The sequence below is a fragment of the Procambarus clarkii genome, chromosome 25 (assembly GCF_040958095.1).
Source record: "Procambarus clarkii isolate CNS0578487 chromosome 25, FALCON_Pclarkii_2.0, whole genome shotgun sequence".
In the NCBI taxonomy this organism is placed as follows: domain Eukaryota; kingdom Metazoa; phylum Arthropoda; class Malacostraca; order Decapoda; family Cambaridae; genus Procambarus; species Procambarus clarkii.
This window is the reverse complement of record NC_091174.1, coordinates 10,809,213-10,830,327: the sequence shown is the minus strand read 5'-3', so window position 1 is coordinate 10,830,327 and position 21,115 is coordinate 10,809,213. Positions and strand designations below refer to the sequence as shown.

The 21,115-nt window shown below is 36.6% G+C and overlaps 1 protein-coding gene across 15 annotated transcripts in view; it reads left to right on the top strand.

Annotated features, from left to right (window-relative positions):
* Positions 1–20,891, top strand: part of rdgA (retinal degeneration A) — a 699,236-nt gene extending 678,345 nt beyond the window's left edge. For 7 of the 15 annotated variants that reach the window (XM_069331304.1, XM_069331293.1, XM_069331298.1 and 4 more), the window contains 5 exons: positions 3,265–3,306; positions 8,615–8,678; positions 11,535–11,692; positions 13,321–13,484; positions 18,657–20,891. In XM_069331304.1, the coding sequence (XP_069187405.1) occupies positions 3,265–3,306; positions 8,615–8,678; positions 11,535–11,692; positions 13,321–13,484; positions 18,657–18,709 (481 nt within the window). In that variant the 3' untranslated portion in view covers positions 18,710–20,891. Of the gene's footprint in view, positions 1–3,264; positions 3,307–8,614; positions 8,679–11,534; positions 11,693–13,320; positions 13,485–17,279; positions 17,375–18,656 lie in introns of all 15 variants that reach the window. The other 8 variants (XM_069331300.1, XM_069331299.1, XM_069331295.1 and 5 more) reach the window with 4 other exon arrangements.
* Positions 20,892–21,115: the final 224 nt, after the last annotated feature.

Sequence of the window (21,115 nt, the reverse complement as noted above, 5' to 3'; positions counted from 1 at the left end):
TAGCGTGTGCATGTCATTGCAGCCAAGGCTAGCATTGCTTCTCTGTAAATGTAAACAGATTTTTACAGACTGTATATGTCTGTAAAAATCACTGCAGCCCCAACAAGCTTCATGTACCCAATTATATTTTGTCACATAAGCCCAAGCCTTTGCTTATAAATATTCCATGGCTCATGAATTGCAAAAAATGAACTGATTTATAAATTCAAATTTTTTACAATAATTAGAAACTGCAATTTCCTCATGTGCACAAATTTTAATAGTGTAGTTCTTGCATGGTATATTTTATTTATGTTCAAGGAATTATTTGAGATGAGAACACAATAAGGTTAAGGTACAAAATTTTTTACAGAATTATTGGGCATGATATTAATTATTTTCCTTTAGCTTATGCTCCTGAAATGTATGCAATTAATGTTCAGAGCTTTTAGGCTTCTGAATAAGGATGTGAACCTGACTTAGTGTTGTCTTCCCATGTATTTATAAAAAAAATATTATACACATACAGTATATATATGTATGTATGTATGTTGAATACGACCGAAAGGGTAAGATTAATGATTGACGCCTAGGGATGCGTTTCGCAAGGTCACTCCTTACATTCTCAAAGACTAATTTACCGTGCTTTTGCACAGGTTTATATTCTCTTTGGGTGAGGTGGTATGGAACACGTGGATGAATGGCATAACATAGGGGATATTGATAGGGTATTACATGCATCAAGATAAGCAGCTTATGTTCTTGTAGCTGCTTGTGTTTCTAAGGCAGGGTCATTGGATCCTGTTTCTGCGTTGGCTCGAGGTCTTGAAGTGGGTAGGATGTAATTACGTGTTAACGGGTTATTGATTGCTGGTCTTGACTTTTTGATGTGTAACACATCGCTGATGTCCATTCTTCTGTTGTCACTATACCTGTAGATTATTTCAGTGTTGCTTGTTAAGATGTCTCTGGTGATGGTCTGGTTGTGTGAGGAGATTATACGCTTCTTTATGGAGCTCTGTTGCTTGTGCATTGTTAATTGCCTAGAGAGAGACATTGTGGTCTTGCCTATATAAACTACTGAAATCTTTGGGGCTGACAGTCTTCAAGTGGGCATGTGAAGGCATAGATGACGGTCTCTCTTAAGGCATTCTGTTTGGTGTCTGGGGAGTTCTTCATAAGTAGATTGGCGGTCTTCTTGTTTTTGTAATATATTGTTAATTGTATCTTCTGATTGGTGTCTGGGGGGGATAACATTCCTATCAATAATATCTTTTCGGACTCTTTCCTCCATTTTGTAACCCATGGAAAAAAAGTTCCTGTAAAACAGTCTGATAGGGGGGTACGGATGTTGTGCTGGTTGCTTCTTCATGTGTTGCATGGCGTGTCACCTTTCTTTTAATAACGTTTCAATGTAACCATTCGAGAAGCCATTATTGACTAGGATCTGCCTTACTCTACATGTTCCTCGTCAGCTTGCTTCTAACCAGAGCTGCGTATGAGAGCTCGGTCGACTTAGGTGTTGAAAATACTCCACTGATACCAGTCCGGGCAGTCACTGTTAGCATTCAGGCACATTCCAATGTTCGTTTCCTTAATGTAGACTGCAGTATGAAAACCTCCATTCCTTTCTGCGACTGTTACATCTAGAAAGAGCAGCTTCCCATCACTTTCTATCTCATGAGTGAAACTTAACACCGAACTCTGCTCAAATGCCTCCTTCAACTGCTGCAAACACCCGACATCAGGTACCTGCATAAGTATGTTGTCAACATACTTGCAGTATATGGCAGGTTTTAAGTGTATGTCAACTAGGACCCTATGCTCTATGGTACCCCTGTAAAAATTTGCTAATAGGACACCGAGGGGAAAACCCATAGCGACCCAATCCACTTGTTTATACATGTGCCCATCGGAGCTCAGGACGGGTGCCTCTTTAGTGTAAGCTTCGAGTAATTTCCTCAGTATGCTCTTTGGTATGTCCAGAGGGGTACAAGCTGGATCGCGATACACTCTGTCCAAACATCATCCCGATTGTTTCTTCCACGGGCATGGGTACACTCCACATCCAGAGAGGCTCTCATACCCGTGGCCCGTGCTCCCCGCAGTAAGTCAACAAGTTCCTTTGGAGACCAGGCTGAAAGCACGAGGCACATAAGGAGTCAGTATGCAGTTGAGTCGCTTAGCTAGTCTGTATGTGAGTGTGAATATCTGGCTGATGATTGGCCTAAGAGGGTTGCTGGATTTGTGGAAACCCGGGAGAATTTATGTTGCTGGGAGGTTATAAATGCAATAGTTAAAGTGTGTCATATCTGTGGAATAGATGCAGAGGCACCACTTCTGCATTACTTACTGGAATGTGAAGCAATTGAAGCCCTGCACATCAAACTCAACATTCATCCAATGAGAGCAGCTGCATTAGATGCAAAATCTACAGCAACTACAATGGTTAGAAGAGCAGTTGAAGAATGGGACATCCTAGTGAGGACTGTGCATCTATATCCGCCACCAAGGTAATGTTATTAAAAACAAGACTAAGACCAGTGCGCTAAAACAGAAGCAGAAAAGAAACGGGAGAAAAAGAGGAAACTCCACCTCCATTTAAAACTTTGACCCAGATATCACAGAAACAAGGTTATCGTGAGTAACTGAACTTAATTACAGGCTCACTATAGCCCGTGCTACATGAACATTTTGTTCCGAGTAGCTAAATCTAAAACAATAACAGAAACAGCATGATAAATTAGTCTTTGAGAATGTAAGGAGTGACCTTGCAAAATGCATAGTTTGGCATCCATCATTAATCTTACCCTGTTGGTCATATTCAACAACATATGTTTGCAAGAAAGACTGCTACCAAAATAAATAAATAAATAAATAAATAAATAAATAAATAAATAAATTATATATATATATATATATATATATATATATATATATATATATATATATATATATATATATATATATACACACATATATTTTATATAATATAATATAAATATACACACACCCACACACTGTATATGCACACATGTATATGCACTTGCATGCATTTATGCACTTGCACACACAGTATACGTTTGCTAATTTCTTGTGCAGTATTTATTATATATGAATTATACCTCTGGAATGCACATAATATAATATTTTTTAACATAATAGAAGAATGCATTATTATAATGTAGAATATTAATTATTTAATTTGCTCATGTTTTCTTTAATTTTTCTTTTTTCTTGGACACTTTTGGCCATGATCTGATGTGATCCATGACCATCACTCAGCTTGCATGAGCGTGTCTTTGGTCCAGAATACTACCCTCCCAGGTATATCTTATCTCATTGTCCTAATGGACAAGGTTGATCGCAGATTGAGAGATTTCTAGGATTTAAGTGAAAGGTGCTTTTTCCTGCTTCTTGAAAGGGATGGGGGTGTAGCCTGAAGTCCATGCTCTTAGTCACGTGATCTGCTGAGGCTTCACCCCCCTCTGTACAACCAATTTATAAGCGGACACACACACATCCCCTCCATTCTGTATGTAGCTTCTGCGTCAGCTAGTTGCTCACTTCTGCTTACACTTCTGTTCTTATGGTATCCCGTACTCTTCCCTTCCTTGTTGCTAGAACATTGAGGTATATGAGGGGGAAGCTCTCACTGGGACCTACTGCCTCTTCTCATGCAAGATTGTCTCGAATTTTAGCGGCTGTTTTCTAGGATGTATTCTTTCCACCTTTATTAACCATACCTCCAGTGTGATAATGTCTACGCCTCTTACTTCATACTTTTTCTTTTCTTCGGGATCACTTACTTATCAGTGTATATTGGACTCATTCTCGAAGTCAGTTTCGACCTGTCAGGTTTTTACAATGTTTCTTCTTGGTTACTTCTGCTAGACCTAGCATTCCTTCCTCTTTACTCTGGCCCCTTACTCCAATTAGCTGCCTTAGTTCAGTCCTTCTTAGTGTTTTAATTCCTGCTAGGTTAGCGTAAGTCATTTGTTCTAGTGATTCTGTTTTTAAGAAATGTTAATTATGTTTATTCATCCTTTGTCTATTGGTTATCCTAATATGACATTATTTTAGTTGCTCTTATATTTCTTAAGTTCAATTTACTTTATTATTGTTTATTTACTTTATATTCCCAGTTGATTGTTTTTTGCACTTGCCCTCTTTTATAATTAAAATGTTTGGTGAAATAAACCACTTACTTTATTTATTAGTCACTTTATTTAAAATCTCCTGCTTATAAACCACTAAGTAGTATTAATTATAAATAAGGTTTGTTCCATTACTGTGGCTTTCACTCCAGATCCAGAAAGCATAGCATATACACTGCAAATTAGGGAATATAGTATGAATTCTCCTAGGTATACCTCTATAATAAACAGCTACAACGGGTTTGATACGGAGTGGAGTAGTAGTAGGCATCCATCAGTCTCAGGAGACTATGGAGTTGCGCTCTGGTGTCAGCCTGGTTTGGAGTGGCCTCACCAGGGCGCAAAGCCAGGGTAGGTTGATTCGGGGGAGAAGCTGTTACCCAGGCAGCAGGTCCCCACTCTCCACGGTGTTTGATACGGAGTGGAGTAGCATCCATCTTACCTGTTGATATTACAGACAAAAGGAAACAGCCAGCCTTTGCAATGTGTGATTTTTTAAATTACTGTACTGTATATAAAAACCCTTATCCCATTTGATTGTGCTAAAAATAATTGGTACTTGTATGTGATAGCAACATTTTGCATAACTTTTTGATGTCATTTATTTAGGCATGGATATCTAAATTTTAGAGGCCCTCTTGTGTATTTAGGCAACCCCCTTGGAAGACATGAAAGGGTTTTATTTAAAATACTGTATGTGTCAGTGTGTGTATGTGTGTGTATTTGTACATATATTTTATTTTTTTTTTTTACATATGTTAATTATGCATTTCTAGATGTTGAGGGTATGTGTGTGAGGGTGGGTGTGTGTGTGTGTGTGTTTTGATGGCCAGAGCAGAATTGTGTGTGTTGGGGCGCAGACTAGATTTCCGTGCATGAGTGTTGGGGAGCAGAATAAGTTTGTGTGTGTGTGTGGGTGCTGGGGCACAGTACGACAGCACTGGTATGTTTCTGACAGATGGCTGTTTAAACAAGCTCCTCTAGCCAATAGTATTCAAAGTACAACCAGTAGATGGCAGTACAGTGTGTGTGTATTGTTGTGATGACATCCAAGTGCACAATTTCTTGGATTTAACTCCATACCTTTTTTTTTCGAATTTGTATGTACTTGTATCAAATTTTATGAAGTTTGTCATAAACCTAAGTACTGTACTATATTACACATATGCCTGACACATCTTGCATAAATATTTTGATAACTTTGAACTATATAAGAAATATTTGATATAATTTTCTATCCTGAGAACTAATTAGTTCTTGTGAGATGTAGCAGACAGTTGTCTGCTACATTCCTTCATTTTCCTTTACTGCAGTAATACAATACTTTTATACAAAATAAATAAATAAATAGATATTCAAATAATTACTAATGACATACAGTAGTACCAAAAATTTATAATAAAAATAATAATAATAATAATAATAATAATAAAAATAATAATTTTTGTTTAAAATATATACACATGAAGTAGATGGAGTGGTTAAGTGATTATTACAGAGTATGCACCACATTTAATAAAGCCACTAATATGCAAAGCATTTCAGGCATAAGTTAAAATAATGTACTGTAGTTAAATTAACTGTAGGTTTAATGGGGTATAGATTGATTACTAAAAGAGGAGTAAGTTAACATATAAACTATATGGATTGTTCAAGAAATTTATCAAGTGATATACAGATTTTAAGTGATAATGAAGAAAGACACAGACACCTTAATTATGGAATCTGTAGGCTCTTAATAATGGTGTGATCTAAGACTGGGGGGAATAAAGGGGTTTACGTTGTTGTATATATAACTCCATAACACAAGAAGTTCTTTTGTGACATCTGTGATTCACTTTTTTTTATTTCCATCAGTGCCCCCTTGTTCTGCTCTTCCTAGGTTTGAGTATTATTTCCTTGTCACTTTTGTCAATCCCCATAATAATGTTGACTATTAATAATTATATCTCCTCTCCAGTGTGGTGAGATCCATTCCCCTCAGTTCCCCTTGTATCTCAGACCCCTCAGCTGTGGAATGAGAGCCTTATTGCATGTTTTTAGACCTTTCCAAATTTTTTTTTGTATGGGTTACATGCCAGGTGTGTAGGTATGCTTACATAAGTCACATGTATAGGGCCAGAAGACTTGACTTTGGTGGTTGAGGGTGAATAACAAATATTCTATCTCTAAATATCATCATATAAATATTCTATCTCTAAATATCATCATATAAATATTCTATCTCTAAATATCATCATATAAATATTCTATCTCTAAATATCATCAGAGGAAAGATAATACACTAGCACTGTACTTCCTATCCCAGCAGGCAAACAATGTTTTGAGTTATGTTAAATCAATGTAAGACCAACATTAACAACAGTGATTCAAGAATGCTTCAAGATCCCTAGTGGACTCCGGTGAATCCCAGTTACTTTACATATGGTATATCGCAGTTCATTGGTTTAAGGCATTCACTTGGTAGTATCCATGTTGCTGGTTTGAATGCCCCCATAGGGAGCATTCAAACAGATTTCAGAATCATTCAAACAGTGATTTTCTCATTGATTCATCATGTTAATGTGACTTTCTTGTTCATTGATTCAATGTTACATATGACTGTGTACTCTAATTCGTTTGGACGTCTACACAGAACAATCCCGTTTTTGTTAAGGATACCCTATCCACGTATCTAGATCTATTGAACAAATTTTGCATCATTTGACAATTTACACACCCTTATTTAAACATCTAACACTTCCAATGTTAATTAACACAGAACTTTAAGTCACAGACAAAATAGCCAAAATTATACTGTATAGTGTAATTCAAACAGGTCTGACTGTAATACATGATTTAAATACAAATTTTAATAAAATGTGTCAAAGAAAATGCTGGCACTTTCTTTGGTTTGTGCCCATATGGTGTGGGCAGAGCAGATTTGTGTGGGCAGAGTAGGTTTGTGTGGGCAGAACAGGTTTCTATGGGTGTGGGCAGAGTAGATTTGTGTGGGTGTGGGCAGAGTAGGTTTGTGTGGGTGTGGGAAGAACAGGTTTGTGTGGGTGTGGGCAGAGTAGGTTTTTGTGGGTGTGGGCAGAGTAGGTTTTTGTGGGTGTGGGCAGAGTAGGTTTTTGTGGGTGTGGGCAGAGCAGGTTTGTGTGGGTGTGGGCAGAGTAGGTTTGTGTGGGTGTGGGCAGAACAGGTTTGTGTGGGTGTGGGCAGAACAAGTTTGTGTAGTGTGGGCAGAGCACATTTGTATGTTTTGGGCAAAGCAGGTATCTGGTGTGGGGGAAAGCAAGTTTGTGTGCATGTTTTTTTTTTGTTTTTTTCCATTCTTTTATTTATTAATTTTCTATATTATAGTAAGCATAGGTCTCTCAATATAGTACAGAATATCCTTACTTGAATTCATGTGTGTGTTTGTTTTCCTTTCTCTCTCACATTTATTTCTGTACATATATACTGTACATATGCACCTAATGAAATGTTTGTCTTTCATTTTTTGTTTGAGTGTCTCGATTGTCTAACTGTCCAAGGGCATATATAGCCCCCTAGCCGGCTAGTCTATTAATTACTATGCATGTTCTTTTAAGCTATTTGTGTTGGTTATTTGCATTTCCTCTCTTTTTCAATGCCTTTCTGCATCTGTGAAGGTTTATAGTTGGGCTGAATATTTAAGCTACATATATTGTGTATCTTGTATTCAGGCTAACTGACTGCCTTCATGGAGTTCTAAATTAATTTATAATTGATAAATATATATAAATATGTGGAAAAACAACATTTGAGCAATTAAATAATGCTGAATGCATTTTCAGCTCAATTCACTCTTGCTTCATCAGAGCACGATAGTCTTGTTCTGATGAAGGTGAATTGAGCCAAAAACATGTTTAGCATTCTTTAATTTTTCAAATGCGGTTCATTTGCATATTTGGATCAGTGTTTTTGTGATCGTTGTTGCATATACTGTATAAATATAATTGTATTAATGTATATAATATATATATATATATATATATATAAATCGGTTATAAATTAATTTGTTGCATTATTAACTGCATGATTCTGTAAAAGATAGAAGTGTCATCATCTAGTAAGGACCAATTTAAAAAATAAACAAAATATGCCTAAACGAGTTAATGAAATGGCTGATTGTGTGTCATTTCTGTGAGTAAATGAGTGATTAGCTGACTCATAAATTGCACGGTTGTGTGAATGAATGTGTGCGCATCATTTTTTTTTTTTTTTACCTATTTGTGATTGCATCTGATTGTCATTTAGTTAGTTTATTAACTGATGTCTGTTATCAGTGTGTTTGTTGTCTGAGTACATATGAGTGTGTAATGAAATTCTGACTTAATAGTTTTAGATTGAGTATACAATATTGATGTTAAATAATATTGACGAATATTATTGCAAAATTAAGACAAAAAGACCAAAAAAAAGTGAGTATTTTACCTTGATACATCCATGATCTGCATATCCTTCTTCCTCAGCCACCTACTTGAGAAGAACTCTGATGGAATCATAAAGGCTGCCAAACAAGGTGATTTGAAGATGGTAAGTTAACTTTCAGGGCTTTAAGATGGTAAGTTAGCTTCCGGTGCCTGACGTTAGGTTAGTTTTCAGTGCCTTGGAATGGTAAGTTAGCTTTCAATGTCTTAGGATGGTAAGTAAATTGTCAGTGCCTTAGGATGGTAAATTAGCTTTCAGGGCATTAGGATGATAAGTTTGCTTTCAATGAATTAAAATGATAAGTTGGCTTTCAGTGCATTAGAATGGTGTTACATTTCGTGCATTAGTTAGTTTAGTTCATTTATTATGCACCCCATGCCATTCTTGTGGGCGGTAGTGGAAAGGGTTACAGAGGCACATAATGGGCTCGGGGACTAGGATGGTAAGTTAGCTGTCATGGATTTAGGATAGTAAGTTAGCTGTCAATGCATTAAGTACATCTTACCAAATATAGGCTGTTTTCCTTCTCAAATTGCTTAGAAACAATTATCTAGATTTAATTTGAATTTAAGGGAGTTCTTTTCTCAGTGTCTTTCCCTGTTTCCTCAGTGGCTCTGGTCTTGTTCTTCCCACAGTGAAGTTGAGGGGGGTCAAATTTTAACCCTTAATCTGCGCATCACGTCATATGACGTGTCTATGCAAGATTTAAACGACCCATGGATCCACGGGGATCACCTCACCTTCAGCAGGGCTCTTGTAAACAGACACCATTTAAAAAAAAAATAGTGGGCAACATTCTCGGGTGTTAGGACCTCAGTACTGAGTGAGCCACCAAGGCTGGTGTACGCAGCATGAGCTCACAGTACTGCTGTTCAGCTTGTGACCACAGCATCGCCTAAAAATGTCAAAATATATAAGTGCATGCTATTATTTAGCGATAGTATTACAGAAGACCCCTGACTGATAAAAAAATGTCCAGGATTCTAATAATAGCAGGATTGTTGTGATAATTAGTGCTGTAGTGGGAGGAGTAATCTTGGTGGGGAGGGAAGTAGCATTGTCTGCTGACTCTGTGTGACCACCTTTTACTGTCTGGACTCACTATACCAGCTTAGTCATTCACTATGGTGAACAAAACATGCAGATACTTGTATATAACATCTGTATATAGTGAATAAAAGCTAAAAACAGTATGGTGGGAAGAGAAGGTTGGCGAGTCAGGTGAGGTGAAGTGAGGTAGGGAGGGAATCGCAGCCAGTGGTGGGCTAGCTGGTGTGTGGTCGTCACTCCTTGCAGCTGTTTGACTCAGCATACCAACTTAGTGATTCCTTATGGTGAACACAAATGTAGATACTTATATATAACGTGTATATATGGTGTAATGACAGCGACAGGAATGTTAAGAGAAGCCATTTTGGTGAGGGAGGTGGTGACATCTGCATGACTTATCATGCTGGGTAAGGGTAGCTACTATGCTCTTTGGGCACTATATTGCCTTAGTTGAACAGTTATGGTGAACAAAACATGTAGATATTTATATATAATGTGTGTATATAGGGTAATAACACCACAAACAGTATCCTTGAAGGAGGAATGTTAGTGCACCTGGCCTTGAACCAGTGACAATGGGAGGGAGAGAGGGAAGGAGCATGAGTTGTGTGTGGCCACCTGTTACTGTCTACCGTCACCATACAAGATTAGTGGTTCGCTATGGGGAACACAAATGCAGATACTTGTATATAACCTGTGTATATAGTGTAATAACCGACAAAGTATTTGTTCACTGTTTTAAGAACATAATAATTGAATCAATAAAATGCACACCATAATTTTGAGTACAGCGATGAGTCACACATTTTATTATATAAATATATCACACTACACAATATTGAATAATATTAGAGCAAAAAAACGTAGAAAAAATCAGAGACATTGAAATAATCAGGTAATTATATCTTTGTGGGAACCCTCCGCCTGATAGCTGGGGCGAAGCAGAACTTCCCCGACGCTTGCTGAGTCAGCACCTCTTTTTTTTGCCAGACTTCCCCGACCTATTACGGTCAAAATATGCCACATACGATTTTTTTATTATTTTTCCCGTGATCAGGGAACACAAATTAACAGGTTAAAATGAAACAGTTTTTTGTTATTTTTTTTTGTTATGCACCTGTAGCTGACAAACGCCAAATTGCCCTTAGCAACACAAGAGTTAAGCGAGAAATTGATTTTTGAGATATGATAATAAGATATATTCCAATTTCTTAAGAAGTTTTAAAGGTATGGACCCTGATAGTTAGGGATAGAAAGCCTGTTGAGGCATAGCATGGTTCCCCCCCTCCTCCCTTCCTAGGCCAACTAGGAAGAGGTGAAGAGCAGGGGTGGTAGTTGGTGGAAGAGAGCAGGGGTGGTAGTTGATGGTAGAGAGCAGGGGGTGGTAGTTGATGGTAGAGAGCAGGGGTGGTAGTTGATGGTAGAGAGCAGGGGGTGGTAGTTGATGGTAGAGAGCAGGGGTGGTAGTTGATGGTAGAGAGCAGGGGTGGTAGTTGATGGTAGAGAGCAGGGGTGGTAGTTGATGGTAGAGAGCAGGGGGTGGTAGTTGATGGTAGAGAGCAGGGGTGGTAGTTGATGGTAGAGAGCAGGGGTGGTAGTTGATGGTAGAGAGCAGGGGGTGGTAGTTGATGGTAGAGAGCAGGGGTGGTAGTTGATGGTAGAGAGCAGGGGGTGGTAGTTGATGGTAGAGAGAAAGGTGGTAGTTGGTGGTAGAGAGCAGGGGGTGATAGTTTTTGGCAATTTCTGAAGAGTTTTGTCATACTAATGAATACAGTACATGAATGCTTGTATAAAGTTTGAAGAGGAAGAGTTCCGAGATGTGTTTGATCAGGAATGAATAAAGAGTTAAAACTAGACAGCATCTCCAATACAGATTTGTAACTGGGTTTTCCTAACATTCTTTCTCTATAGCTAAAGGACCTCCATTCTCAAGGATACTCATTGCTGTCAATTGATGGACATGGACAGACTGCACTTCATTTTGGTGCACGCCATGGACACAAAGACATTGTGCGCTACCTAATTGCATCTGCCCCACCATCCATCCTCGACATGGTGGACACAGAGAGGTAAGATATATATCCTGGTGCTATCTACTGTAGTTGCATTAATAATGGTGTGTTTGCAGGATTAATGTGTCCCAAATTTTGTTTTCCAAATTCATTTATGTTATACTGTATTATGAACTTGAGTCTATAAATTGAAATTAGCAAAATAGAATACATCAATGGGAGAAAAGGTCAGTGTTTCCATGAGCAAGTGAGGTGACCTCAATTAGACATCAGTTCATCTTTACCAGTGTAATCACCTCTCTCAATTTATATTATTAATATAAGACCTTGCTACCATGTGCCTTTTCACCTTTCTTGATATGTTAGATTAAGAACTTGCACGAAATGCTAATGTGTGTTAGTAGCTTTGCAAAAATGTAAAAATATCACTAATGTAATCTCACCAACCCATTGTACCTTCTTGTAATTTAAATATTAATATTAAAATAATGAATTTATCCATACTAGCTTACTGATATTTTTGGATATTGTAACTACTGTACTTAGATCAGATATATTTTTCTAATCTGTATATAATCTGTAGAAAATGTCAAGCCTTGATCTACTCTCTCAACCTGGCCTAAAGCCAAGTATCTGTGGTCACTATCTAACAAACAGATACTGCTACTTGTAACTCATTATCCTGAACAGTAATCACAGCAGGAGAAAACTGACCGACTCTTCTCTGCGGACACTTTGATTAAGGCTGTCAGCATAATTTATTTATTTATTTTATCTCTTTATTTAGAAGAAGGTACAATGGGTTTGTGAGAGTACATAATATTGGTATTTTTACATTCTTGCAAAGCCACTAACACGCACAGAATTTTTGGGAGTACTACTACTTATGGGGGAGATGAGGGGGAGGGGGATTTTTTTAAGCAAAATGGGGACTTGGGAGGCCGTTCACAAGATCAGGTGTTTATAAGTTGGATGCTTGTAAGTCTGGGACCTCTATGTAAATAATACCAGTATCACTGTACATATATCATTACTATAAGTTTGTAATAATTGGTTACAGTTATATAATGTATATTAACACTGGTGATCCAGTCTCTTTGTAAGTTCCTGGACATAAACATTTTGGGCTTCATGGGCTGCTTAGCAATGCAAAAAAATGTTTTCAGGATTATAACTATAAATTTGTCAAAACATTTGCAAATTAATTCTCTAGAGAATAGATGCAAAAACAAGTGTATTCATAATAGATTTTGCTCCTCTGTGTGTTCCTGACCATAAATAAAACGTGCTCAATGGGTCCAGCTTAGTGGTGTTTAAAATGTTTATTTATTGGGTTATAACTGTAAATTTAGAGTTAAAATGTTTGCAAATGAATTTTCTAGAGAAAAGATGCAAAATAAAAGTGTTTTTGTATAATAGATCATGCAAGACAGTGACGAACGTATGAATGTTTAAGAACAACAATCGGAAAGCGAAAGTGTCAACTTAGTATCGAGTACAGTATATTACTCTGCAATTAAATAGCTAAACACACTTTAATTGTAAGGTTCCCTGAAACACTACAAGTAATTAGTGGCTTTACAAAATATATAAATTTTGTACATACTTACTATGTAAACACTGTAATCTGACCATATGTAATATTTATTTTCTAATAAAATATTTGTATCATTACAAACTTGCAGAGGCCAGACAGCACTTCACCAGGCTGCACATAACCGACGGCGGACAGTATGTTGCATGCTGGTGGCAGCGGGTGCATCCCTAACCATCAGGGATCTGCAGGGCAATACGCCGAGGGCTCTTGCCCAGCGTGCAGATGACCAGGAGCTGGCTGCCTATCTGGAGAGTAAGTGCCAGCTGCTGGGTCTTGGTGCATCCATGCCAGAGGGAGAAGATCAGTCATCTCTTCCCTACCACACATCTTATTCCCACTCTCTCAGGGGTGCACGTCACCATGCACTCGCTAAAAGACTAAGAGTAGAGAGATTAATATAGTACACACACTTTATTTTATTGCACTGGGTGAGGTAGTTCTTTTAGCCCTCACTAACCTTTCAGATTTTTTACAAAGGCTTTCAAGCCTATATAAGACGTACATAAGGCTCATGTTGCACATGAATGGTATTCAGGAAGCTGATTAAACTCACACCATACCTTACTACCTATCCTTACTACCTTACTATTCAAAGTATATGCTGTGCACAGTAGTTATTGCATTCTGCGGTGCTGTACAAAGGGGCAAATAAACACAAATTTTGGTAGGAAGTGTGTTGTAAGTTCATTTAAGTTTCTCCTGATTACTGATGCAGTCTGTTGTGTGCACCGTCCTCGTGGAGGGAGTCCGTTGAACCACACGAGCTAGGACCATTTTTGTTAAGGACAAGAGGCCTTTCTTAGTTTATAAATACTGCTTTTAGGCAAACTGTTAAGTGTTGTCTTCCATAAGTGCCCCCAAAATCTTATGTTACTTGATAGAGATCATTTATCAGAGTAGAAAAATTGGAGTGAATGGAATATTAAGTTTTGTGATTAGGGTAACCCTTGACCAGTGATTAATTTGATATCCCATGAAAACAGATGTGCATGCTTGTTTTCTAACCCTGCCTGAGTACTATTGGAATGCCAACTTAGCCTTCTGATAAATGCAACTAACATAAGAATATGAATTAAATAATGTTCTTAAAAGTAACAGGGTTATAGCCTTCATGAGACGGGGCTCTCAGAGTTTCTTGAATTTGACCCATTTTGTTAGATGTGTAATTATTAAATTAGATTTTTTGGTGTTATATAATAGGAAGTGATGACAGAAGGGAAGAATACTTCTCACTTTGACTTGTGATTGAGATTTTAATTTAATGATGACAAAATTTAATCCATACTTATACTATGTTAATTTGACAGGAAAGTGGAATTTTATGTTGCCTACTTCAGTATGTATGTGTCTCTCATATTCATATATATATTCATATATATATATATATATATATCCTAATAGCCAGAATGCACTACTTGGCCTAGTATGCAAGACCCAATTTGCCTAATTGGCAGAGGGATTTTTGTTATTGAAACAAAAAAATATCCAATGGGTTTACAGTATTAGATTTAATATTATTATATTTTATTAACCCTTAAACCGTGCAAATCATATATATATGATATCAGTGACAAAACCGAAACCGCGCACATCATATATATATATGATTTCGTGTCTAGCGCTATAATTTAAACACCCCGCCTGGGATAGGGGCAGCTATAGTACAGCCACGACCGATAGTTGCCAGATGCCGCCAAGAAAAAAAATCCAGGCCAGTATTCTTGGGTGTTAGAGCATCAGTATTGAGCAAGCCACCAAGGCTGGTGCACGCAGTACGAGCTCACAGCACCGCTGTTCAGCTTGTGACCACAGCATCGCCTACAAATGCCAAAATATATGATACTGCTATTATTTAGCAGTGATAGTATTACTGAAGCCCATTGACTGTGATAAAACTGACCAGGATTCTGATAATAGCAGGATTGTGGTGATATTTAGCGCTGTGCTCCTTGGAGGGAGGAGTAAGGCTGTGGAGGGCAAAATGTGGCGTCGTCTTCTGACGACGATAGGTTAGGTCGGGTTGGTCAGGTTTGGTCATATTTCTATGTTACTTTTAATCTCAAATTAAAAAATAAAAAAATAATCATATATAATATACAGTATTGGAAAGCTTTTTCATTTAAGACAAAAAAATTGAAAAATATATAACTTTAGGAAAAACTTGGCTTATTAGGCAAACTAGGCCTTGCATAGTAGGCCAAGTAGTGCATTCTAGCAATTAGGTACAACATGTATATGTATCTATATATATGTCTATATATATATATATATATATATAATATATATATATATATATATACACACACACACACACACACACACACACACACACACACACAGAATTATATGAACATGTTTGCTGATGCTGCTAAGATAATAGGAAGGATAAGAAACTTAGATGATTGTCATGCCCTTCAAGAAGAGCTGGACAAAATATGTATATGGAGCACCACTTGGCAAATGGAATTTAATGTGAATAAATGCTATGTTATGGAATGTGGAATAGGAGAACATAGACCTCACATAACCTATAAATTATGTGAGAAATCTCTAAAGAATTTGATAAAGAAGGAGATCTAAGGGTGGTTCTAGATAGAAAACTATCACCTGAGGACCACATAAAGAATGTTGTGTGAGGAGCCTGTGCCATGCTTTCTAACTTCAGAATTGCTTTTAAATACATCGATGGCGAAATACTAAAGAAATTGTTCACAACTTTTGTTAGACCAAAGCTAGAATATACCGCGGTTGTGTGGTGCCCATATCTTAAGAAGCACATCAACAAACTTGAAAAGGTGCAAAGACATGCTACTAAGTGGCTCCCAGAACTGAAGGGCAAGAGCTACGAGGAGAGGTTAGAGGCATTAAATATGCCAAAACTAGAAGACAGAAGAAAAAGAGGTGATATGATCACTACGTACAAAATAGTAACAGGAATTGATAAAACTGATAGGGAAGACTTCCTGAGACCTGGAACTTCAAGAAAAAGAGGTCATAGATTTAAACTAACTAAACAAAGATGCAGACGAAATATAAGAAAAATCACTTTCGCAAACAGAGTGGTTGACGGTTGGAACAAGTTAAGTGAGAAGGTGGTGGAGGCCAAAACCATCAGTAGCTTCAAAGCGTTATATGACAAAGAGTGCTGGGTAGATGGGACACCACGAGTATAGCTCTCATCCTGTAACTACACTTAGGTAATTACTTAGGTAATTACACACCTGTGATGTGGTGGAGGCAGACTCCATACACAGTTTCAAATGTAAATATGACAGAGCCCAGTAGGCTCAGGAATCTGTACACCAGTTGATTGACAGTTGAGAGATGGTACCAAAGAGTCAGAGTTCAACCCCTGCAAGCACAACTAGGTGAGTACAACTATGTGAATACACAGATAGTACAGTTTGGATAGATGGGGTCACGATAGTACAGTCTGGGTCATTCTCGACACACAATCGAGAATTCCAGGCTCGAATCCCAGGCGAGACAGAAATTGTTGGGACAAACAATTTATTTATTCAACCTTTAACATTCAGTAATATAAATTATATATTGGTAGACAGTTGGAACAAGTTAGGTGAGAAGGTGGTGGTCAAAACCGTCAGTAATTTCAGTAATTTCAAAGTGTTATATGACAAAGAGTGTTGGGAAGACGGGACACCACGAGCGAAGCTCTCGTCCTGTAACTACACTTAGATAATTACACTTAGGTAATTATACACATTAGTTATATATATATATATATATATATATATATATATATATATATATATATATATATATATATATATATATATATATATATAACTGAAAACTCACATATATATATATATATATATATATATATATATATATATATATATATATATATATATATATATATATATATATATATATATATATATATATATATATATATATAAAATAATTTATATTTATAAAACTCAAAACAGAACACATGCATACTGTATATACATAAATACAATTTTATTTTTTATTTTTATTTTTTATTATTTTGTGGATTCCATTGTTTTATTGCTTTTTCAGGCCAAGAGAAATTCTCTCAACCCAACAGTAGTAATCTCAATTACGTTGACTAAACTGCGAACAAAGTATAAAAAAAAATACTTCCCTAGGTAACGGTGGGTGGCACCTGTTATATTGCAGGTTCCTGGTTATTGTTTACGTAAGAATGTAGCAATGCAGTTTAGGCATATTGTCAATGAATCACATTTTGCACCATTGCTTTGCCAATTTAGTTACACATAAGATAATTAATGGAGTAGCTGTAAATCTTGTAGCCATAACAAAGTGAACTCATGCACTCCCACCCATTGATTAAAAAGTTGTTTGTATAAAAAGTATATATTAACCTTTTTGTAATTAATAGTTTTGGTGGCATTAGAGAAATGTTTCTTGTATTTGCCATTGATGAATATTTCATTTCTATCGAGTAGCCTGCCAAGGTTGAAAGGCTACATACTGATGGAAAATGTGCCGTGACAGGCGATGAGGGCCTTTACGTGAGAATTATATTGGGCTGAGCTGACTGTTGCTTTGCCTCATTACTCATTATTATTCTCAGTGAAGGTGTATTGATTGGTCAACTTATGTCTGATCACGGTACAGAATTTTTTTATGCAAGACAATGTTTTGGATAGGGATAACTTGAGATTGAGCAGCAGTTGTTCTTCAGTGATTGTGTTATTATTAAGAGTCAATTTGCTCATGGGAGGAAGACCTGTCCAAAACATAGACAGTATTGTGTAGATAGTGTGCCAACAGAGTGGATTACACATCACCTCGCTGTTTCTTGCACGCTCTATGCCAAGGATTCTGCTCTGGCTCTGTTCTGTACGTATGAACAACGCTAAAGTTGCCCTTTTTTCCTTTAAGCATTGTAGATCTACCTTATCCATACTTTATAGATTTTAGTGTTTTTACAACTTTTCCACATGAATACACTAAAGAAATTAGATATTAAAGTAGATCCTTAAGTTCATATTTTAATTAATAACAAGTGTTAAAAGATATCTTAATTATACTCAAACTTTATAATAACACTGTTTGCTTTCACTTCCTTTCCCTTAATTGCATGTGTTCATGTAAAGATAATAGCATTACATTAAGTCCTGTGATATTTCTTATATGCATGAATATTTTTCTTTAGATTCTTTCACTTTAAGTCAAAATTTATAATGTCTGGCAAAAGGCTTTAAAACTAGAAGTGGGCTTTAGTGCTTATGTCATGATTTGCATTTGTTACTTTGTTCATTCATGCCAAATGCATTAATTGCAGTTGTATACTAATGTGTTGCTTTTGTGCCTGCTTTAAATATACAAGCTTTAACTATTATTAAAGGTTAGTTTTGATATGCATTTGTTTATTAAGTGGTGATGTAACTAGACAAATATTTTTTGCAGGCCAGGAGCAGTTTCAGACCATGGTTCATGAGGACTTGGAGACAACCGTATGATTGAGGCTGTACCTCGGCCAGGGAGCATGGAGAATATCCCCCATCATCCTCTGGCTGAGCTTGGCAATCTTCAGAGTGGATGATCTCTTCTTGCATAAAGAAAGTTATCATGTTTGATACAGCTTGGATTTTTATTGTTGTGTTTTGTAAGAATTAACATTGAGGGATGACAGTATGAATTTCATCTCTAGTCAATCAGTTTAGAAACTCCATCTCAAGTTTGTCAAGCCTCTACACTAGACAAGAAACAACTGCCAAGTTAGGCTGATTATAGTGAGCAGTAACAATGCTTTGTTTAAATATACAGCAAAGTTTTTTTGGGGTTTGGAAAATGAAATAAATGAGAAACTGCTCTGCTGCTGCTGGTCTTCCACTGCGAACAGCTGACGGACAGTGAACAGATAGTTGACCTGGTTCCCAACCTAAGTCATTCCAGTCAAATATAAGATATTATTTAATGTGTCTGTGTGATTCATGTGTAGGTTTTTTGAGACCCCTTTAATCTTTAGTATTTAATACCCATAACCTGCACACTGTAAAAGCCCCCCCCCCCCCCATCTTTCCCAGAATCACCCCCCCCCCCCACCCCCACCCCTCTCATGAGCTTACTACCCCTCCGTGCTTAAATCACATGCTATATAAATATATATAAAAAACAAAAAGTTTTTTTAAGGATTTAAATATTTAAATTTTGATCCATTAAGTGTTCTTTAATATTGTTGTTTTCCCCACGGTTTCTTTTCTTGTATGGCATCTGTAGATAGGTATGTGCAATTTGGACATATCAGTATTGTAGTGATTGTAGCTTCTTATTTCATACACACTCTTGGTTCTTTTCTGAGATCTGATCATGTGTGGCAATTTTAAAGTAATGCTTGAACATTGAAGGTAATAATATTTGAGCAAGGCATTAAGGAAAAGATGGGTAATTATGTATATTTTTCTCGAAGGCAGGATGTATTAATTAGGTATACTTGCTGTGTTACGAAATGTACCTATAGATTTGAAATAGGTCAAAGTTTAATATAGAAAGATGAAGTTATTTACAAAACTACAATATAGTGTTACGTGCCAGCATGAAATGCTAGCCTGAATTGCTTGGTGGCGTTGTACGCTGTCTCCCCCTAAGTGCCAAGCATGAGACTAGTATGAACGTAGACAGTGTCATAAAGAAGTCAGTAATGCATTGCTCTTCCTGGTGCAGTTTCAGGGTTTGACTCCGGGCCGCCCAAATACAGTGTGGTTTAGAATATACTGTTTAAATATTGTAATGGATAATACAAGTCTTCAAAATGCTTACATATTTCTTGAGTTAATGCTCTTATATCATTCTGCTTTGTGTTAAAAATGGTAAAAATATAGGAAGTGTAATTTAGAAACATTTATTGCACAGCATCTGGGCTTCCCATAGTTACATCCATGTTGGGTATGCACGTGAAATTGCACAATAAGTTTGAGCAAGTAGATATCTTTACTTCTAATGATGTTTATGCTGGTTAAAAATTTAGAAAATAATACATTTAGTATATTTGATTTGATTACCTTTATGCACTAGTGTTAAAAGTATAATCAAGAGCCATTGTTTACAGATGCAAAGTTAGAAGTATGAGTAGGTTATAAGTGTAAAACACATGCGCAATCTGTCAACAGTCGCTCCTTTTGAAAATGCGGGGAATAGTGCATAGGGGTCAAATCTCAGATTCTTGCTTGTACAACATTTCATTCTATTCATTTAATAAATAACCACAGAAGAAGGTTGAAAAGCATAACAAAATTTAATTCAACTTGTACTGTTGGAAGATGGTACATGCAGGAGGATAAAATAGTAACTTCATCTTTTCAATTTAAACTCAAATTTATTCACGAATGTATATCTCAGGTGTGGTCAAAGAAAGACAAGGTTAGACTCAACAAAAATGTGAAGGAACAAGAAGACCAAGATGTTTGCTAATGGATATGATCCACGGGCAAACTAGTAGTTGACGAATAGATCTTAATATTGCTTGTTTAACTTCATTATTCTTTAAAGTCTGCCTTTTACATTCCGGAAATTAAATTTTCTCATGATCTTACGTTACCTTATTTCCTTGTGGACTAAATTAATTCCTTACTAAATCTGTGATCTACCAAGTGCTGAGAAGTTCTCTTCCACATGTCATTACGGAATAAACTTTTAGTCTTATTTATTGTTTGGTGTACACATCATGTATCAATTACATCTACATCAAAATGTATTTGTTTAAAATTAAATATATAATGTCATAATAAACATTGAAAAGCTACTGCATCCTTGTACCACTTCCAGATAAAAAAATAGTATACAAAAATATTGCAAAAAATGTCACAATAACATGACTGAAACAAATAACCCAACCTACACACATGAAATGAAATGAAAATGATGAC